Raw genomic sequence first — 6,730 nt, 5'->3', positions numbered from 1 at the left:
TTCAATTTGTTTATGTGATGTATCACGTTTATTGATTTGCGGATATTGTACCATCCTTGCATCCCTGGAATAAATCCTACTTGGTCATGGTGGATGATCTTTCTGATGTACTGCTGGATCCGATTTGCTAAGATTTTGTTGAGGATTTTGGCGTAAGTAGTTTCTTGGTTTAAGTTGGCATACTCAGGGAGATGAGGAATTGCCGAAGGAAGCAAGAGTCTTTGAAAGGGTTGTTCTTACTGATTCCAGGGTAAACCATCCTGTAAAGCACTCATTCAGCGAGACTTCATTGAGAACCTTCACTTCATATATGAAAACTATATCACCCAATATCACCTCATTGATTTAATTGTGAAAAAAGAAAAACAAACACCTCCTGTGTGCTGGGTGCTGGGCTTACTGCAGTGGGCCAACCCAAGCCCTTTCTTCATGGAGCTTCTAGTGGGGAAGTCAGCAGTCAGCTAGCCATCACCAAGACCTCTGATGGGATAGATACTGAGGAGGGGCAGTGGCCACCCAAGAGTGGCTGTGATAGACAGGTTGTTTCGCAGAGACCTGGGTGAGTAGGAAATAAAAATAATACAATAAAGGAAACCAACTGAGTTGATAGGTGTTCTGTCTCAGAGATAGAATGAAAATTATAACAATGGCTTTTAAAATTATTCTCAAGTAATGTTTACATTGATCATTGAAAAATTCTCTTATAGTCATCATTTCGCCTCTTCATTTGGATACAAAGAGAAGTGAAACAGTCCAAAACTTGATATCTTCAAGGTGTCCAGTGGAAATACTAATTAGGTAGCTATAAAGTACAGTCATGCAGGTATATATTCTAAGAAATGTGTCCTTCAGGAATTCATTGTTGTGTGAACATCAGAGTGCACTTTTGTAAATCTAGGTGGTATAGCCTCCTGTACATCCAGGCAGCCTATTGCCCCTCCGGTACAAGCACATACAGCATGTTACTGTACAAAACAAGATTAAATCAAGCACAAGAGAAAATGATGCCATCGAGAGATGTAATAAACATGAGGTATATGAAGTTGCTGCCCATATAACATGGGATGCCGTTTCACAGCACACTTTTCTTTATCATTAGAAAAAAAACCACTATAAAACTGATTAAAAGTGTAGTGTAGTAAATACATAAACCAGTGGCATGGTTCTTTATTATATTTATTAAGTATTAGGTACTAGACGTAGTTGTATGTGCTCTACTTTTATATGACTGGCAGCACAGTGGGTTGGTTTACATTAGCATCTCCATAGACACAGGAGTAATGCGTTGTATTACGTTAACATGTGGTGGTAGCCACACCACTTAGACAATAGTGATTTTTCAGCTCCATTATAATCTTACCAGAGGCCTGGTGCATGATTTTGTGGGGTCCGTCGGCCTGGCTGGTGAACAGGGCCATCTTGTCCACTCCTGATCGGGGCCTACTGGCAGGGGTGGGGTTGGGGGAGCAACCATGGGAAGTTGTCTGGTCACGGGAGGTTGGTTGTGGGAGCACACTGACCACCAGGGAGCAGATCCTGCGTTGAGTGTCTGGCCCCTCGTGGTCAGTGCACATCATAGCTACCGGCCAGTCTTAACCATTGCTTAGGCTTTTATATATAGAGAAGATGGGACCACTGTCATATATGTGGTCTGTTGAACGAAATTTTGTTATGCAATGCACAGCAAAGATATAGTCCTCTTTTCTTCTTTATTGTTTAAAGTCAGCAACCAAACAGCATTTCTGTTTTGAGATTGCTATTCCATGTGATAAAGTGATGGCATTTAGGTCTGCAAGCAAGAAGAAGATTGCATTTCTGCCTGTGAAAATGATCAACTGCCTCCTCTGCTATTTGAATTTCATGACCAGGAATATGAGACTGAAAAGACTGTGTTGTTTCTGTCCTGTTAGCAAAAACCTTCAAAGTCCTGTGGTGAACCTATGAATTTGTTTCTTAGCATTGCTGGGGGGAAAGTGTAGCCTACAAAAAGTTTAGGCTTTTCCAGAGCCAGAGGAGAAAGGCAAGCATAACCATCTGTGGGATTGACATTGAGTTAAACCTGTGACAGGTGAGGACTTTTGCTTTGAGCTACAGGTAATAGACAAATAAAACCTGGAACAATAGATGTAGGACAAACAGATTCATGTGGTTGTGACAAGGCAGGTACAAAATACTGTGTAAATGTGGTGGAGAGGTGTCACTTTAGGAATACTGTTTTCCTTAGTGGCTGTATCTTGTATTCCTGCCAGAAGTGTGCTAAGGTTCCTTCTTATCCACAACTTCACCAGCACTTATTGTATGACTTATTAATGGTAGCTACTCTGGCTGGTTTGCAGTGGCACCTCATTGTCATTTTAATTTGCATCTCTCTAATAATTAGTGACATTGAGCATATTTTCATATCTCTTGGCCATTTGTATATTGTCTTTGGAGAAGTATCTATTTAGATTCTCTGTCCATATTTAATGGGGTTGTTTTTCTTTTGGTGGATTATATGAGTACTTTATGTGTTTTGGAAATTAACCCCTTACCATATATATTATTGGCAAATATGTTCTCCAATACAGTGGGTTCCCTTTTCATTTTGATGCTGATTTTTTTTTTTTTTTTTTGCTTTGCAGAAGCTTTTTTAATTCAATGTAGTCTCATTTGTTCTTGTTTCTCAAGAATGTTGTGGCTAGGGGACCCTACCCCCCTTCCTATGTGGGAGTCCGTTATGTGGTACTCTTTCCCTCTCTCCACTTGGGAGTCTGTACTTGTTCTTTAACAAATCTCCGCCTTTGCTATACCAAAAAAAAAAAAAAAAGAATGTTGTGGCTATTTGGGGTCTTTTTCAGTGTTCTGTATCTCATTTGAATGTTCAAAACATTCAAATTTATATGCAAATATAATTTTTTGCATATTTCTAGATCTATGAAATATGCACTTGGCATTTTAATAGGGATTGCATTGAATCTAAGGATTGCTTTGGATAGAAGGCACATTTTAATGATATTAATTCTACCATTCCATGAACATGGTATATTCTTCTGTTCATTTATCTCTTTTTTCAGGGTCCTGGGCGTTTGCTCAGTGGTGGGGTTGTGTGGGAGGGGTGGGAGGAAGTGAGTATTAGGTTATGGAGAGATTGAAAGCAAAGCACAGAGCAAGGGAGGCACAGATATATCCAGGTAGCATGAGTCTGCTGCTGGAGGTGCAGTGTTCCCAGTGCAGAAGTAGTGTGCTATTTCAAGTCAGTCCGGAAAGAAGGTCTGGGCACCACCAGAGCAGAGACGGCAACAGAAATCCAGGTCTTCTTTTCAGGAAATGAAGGGTGCTGCTGATGGTGGTTGCTTGAAGGCAGAGAGACTGATGTCAGGGAGAGCACATTGATTAGGTTATTTCAGCTCAGCTGTCCAGGTGAAAAGTGAGATGTACTCTAATTGCAGTAGCTGGGGGAGTTAGAGCCTGTAAGCCCTGGTGGCTGAGTGAATGTAGTGTAGAAAGGCATGATTAAAGGGAGAGGAATGATAACTTCCGGTCTGAAGCTGATGCTGTGGGATTTCCAAGTGTTGATGGTAGGGAACTGGCCAGAAATGTGGATGAGGCTGGGGGAGAGATCTGTGCTAGAGAAAAAGATGTGGAAATGATCAGGGCAGAGCTAATAGCTAAAACTCCAGGAAGGGATCGGCCCAGGGCAAGTGGGAAATGTTGGTGAGATGACTAGGGGGGTTCAGGTGCGGGATGCTGGTTTTGTACTATATTTGTACTGTTCTGGGCGGGAGAGGCTCGATTGCCTTTGTGGGAATTAGGGGAAGAGTTATACAATTGCGGTATAAGTACAGACTAATGTTTAAGTTAGAATCCTAAATAGAGAGTTACAACTGAGTATAGAGGCAGAAATGCAAGGCTTGCGAAGGGCAGAGTACAGAAGAAGGGGTGAGGAAGATAAGGAAATGTGTTGTGGCGGGGAGGACAGTTGAAGTTGTTCATGGCAAGGGTGACTTGTTTTCATCTAAGTAAAGTAAAAGGCAGATGCTGTGCCAGGTGTGGGGCTGGAGGCTGCGAAACCATGAAGATGGATCAGCAGGCCAACACAATTAACAGAGTTGAGCAGTCTCCCTGGGTCTCTGCTCTTTATTTTCTGTCTCTTTAGGTGCAGATGAGAAAGAAGTTAGAGAAGAGAGTGAAGAAGAAAGAATATGGAACCTGCTGAAAGAACAAAAGCTGAGAGAAGAAAGAAGGCAGAATGAACAGAAAGCTTTGGAAAGAGAACGGAGAAAACTAGAAAAACTGGATCGAGAAAGGGTATAATAAGTATAGCTCAGTTCTCCATGCTAGTAGGTAACTTTTAAAAAGCTTGCTGCAGGCATCCCGATTCTCTCCTGTGCTTAAGCCCACTGAGAAGGGCTATACATGGGCATATTAGGAGTCTCATAGGAAAGGGGAGCTTTGCAAGTCTGTGGGCATGCATTCTCATGTTCCTGAAAACCCACTCGGAAAGGAGATGGACTCTGCTTTGCTGTAGAACTTCCCTGTGTAAGGGGTTTCAAGGTCAGCTGGCTAGGACCAGAGGAAACTGGGGGAGGTGGCTGCCAATCTGGTGGCTTCCTCAGGCTGCCCTGCCCTCCTCCCTCCTCATTGTCTTTGACTTTCTATGTCCTGATTCTGGTCCCAGGCAGATGGATTACCCTGCTACTTCTCATGCCTGCTGGACCTTACATAGATTAATCTTCTGTATCATGTTCCTTGAATTCCTGACTCATTTGATCTAGAGCACAGACACTTTAGGCAAAGTAATTCCAATCCTTCATTACATGATATATTTGTGCCACTTTGATAGTAGCAACGAATGAAACAGTTTTCTGGCATGCACATTTTACATAAAGAAACAGAGTTATAGCACTATGTGTTTTTAAAATGTATATGTGTATCTCCTATTTTGCTGGTCATCTATTTACAGCAGATTATTAAAGAGTCTTTTAAGACTGAAATGGAGAAAGAATTAGAAGTGAGCGCTCAAGAAATGAAAGACAAATCTGTTTGTGGTGACTATGCTTTAAAGAAATACATGCATATCACCCAGAAGGACCAAGACCTGAAGAAGGTGGATAAGGTACTGATGCTATGGACCAGTGGTCTGTATGTGAGGGTGTGAGGGCTTCTGTGGTTTGTTAGAAAACCTTGGGACAGGAGTTGGAGACAAAAAGGTAACAGCAGAGGAAATCCAAAATTCAAATGGAGCCTCAAGCCGTATGTATATTACACTTCTGACAAAATTTTATCACCTTTGCTTGGGCCAAAGAGTGAACAGATCTTGATTTGTAAGGTTTGTAAAATTTGAGCTATCTCATTATTTTCAGAACAAGAATGAAAGTGCTATCAATGAAAAACAAATGGATTGGTACTGTCTGAGACATGAATCCTATATAATAAAATCCTAATATGCAAATGGATCGAACCGCAGAATGACCGGTCTTTATGATGGGCATTGACCACCAGGGGCAGATGCTCCATACAGAAGCTGCACCCTGGTGATCAGTGCGCTCCCATAGGGGGAGCGCCGCTCAGCCAGAAGCTGGGCTCATGGCTGGTGAGCACAGCGGTGGTGGTGGGAGCCTCCCCCACCTCTATGGCAGCGCGAAGGCCATCAGTCGGACATCCCCCAAGGGCTCCCAGAATGTGAGAGGGTTCAGGCCGGGCTGAGGGACCCCCTGAGTGCACGAATTTCTGGAACTGGGCCTCTAATATATTACATAAGTCTGGAATACTATGGCTATTGAGAATGCGCACAGGATAGTTTGAGTGCTTGCTAAATTTCACATCTAAAAGTCAACTTTTTGGACTCAAATTATATATAGGCAGTCCTCGGGTTACGTTGGACTCAAAGTATGTTGTTTTGTGGTTACGTCGCTATCTCCTGTTTACAGTATTAATAAAAAAAATTCCGTCATTTCGACATATGTACATATGTGCTTTGTTTTTTATTATTTGCCACAAGTAAAGGTCAGGAATTATTATCTTTCAATTTTTTTGTACTGTTTCACTTCATTACTGCTGTGTATGTGCTCCATGTGAGTGATGTAGGTGCTTATATAGGTGGGTTCCGACTTAACGGGGAAAATCGCATTATGTCGCGATGTAACCCGAGGACCTACTGTATATTTCAAAAAGTTTTCAGCCCAACCAGCATGGCTCAGTGATTGAGTGTTGACCTATGAATCGGAAAGTCACAGTTTGATTCCTGGTCTGGACACATAACCCAGGTTGCTGGCAGATCCCTAGTGGGGAACGTACAGGAGGCAGACAATCAATGATTCTCATCCTTGATGTTTCTAACTCTCCCTCTCCATACCTCTCTGATATTTTATTTTATTTTTTTATTCTATTATTTTTTTTATTGTTTTATTGCTTAAAGTATTAAAAGAGTATTACATATGTCTCCTTTATTTTCCCGCCCTTGACAATCCCTTGGCCTCCCCTAGCCCCCCAGTGTCATGTCCATTGATTATGCTTATATGCATGCATACAAGTCCTTCGGTTGATCTCTTCCCCCCCCCCTGCCCCCGGCCCTCTACCCTCCCCGTTGACACTTCTCTGTCTCTGGATCTATTTTAGTTCATCAGTTTATGTTGTTCATTATATTCCACAAATGAGTGAGATCATGTGATATTTATCTTTCTCTAACTGGCTTATTTCACCTAGCATAATGCTCTCCAGGTCCATCCATGCTGTTGCAAATGGTAAGAGT

The 6,730-nt window shown here is 42.0% G+C and overlaps 1 protein-coding gene across 1 annotated transcript in view; it reads left to right on the top strand.

Moving 5' to 3' along the window:
* Nucleotides 1–6,730, top strand: part of LOC102253722 (oral-facial-digital syndrome 1 protein) — a 49,567-nt gene that overhangs the window by 36,667 nt on the left and 6,170 nt on the right. Inside the window, exons 12-13 of the mRNA XM_014538847.1 lie at nucleotides 4,136–4,287; nucleotides 4,943–5,095. Of these exons, the coding sequence (XP_014394333.1) occupies nucleotides 4,136–4,287; nucleotides 4,943–5,095 (305 nt within the window). The remainder of the gene's footprint in view (nucleotides 1–4,135; nucleotides 4,288–4,942; nucleotides 5,096–6,730) is intronic.

Source organism: Myotis brandtii, unplaced genomic scaffold (genome assembly GCF_000412655.1).
Source record: "Myotis brandtii unplaced genomic scaffold, ASM41265v1 scaffold1047, whole genome shotgun sequence".
NCBI lineage: Eukaryota > Metazoa > Chordata > Mammalia > Chiroptera > Vespertilionidae > Myotis > Myotis brandtii.
This window is presented reverse-complemented; position numbering and strand designations above follow the sequence as displayed.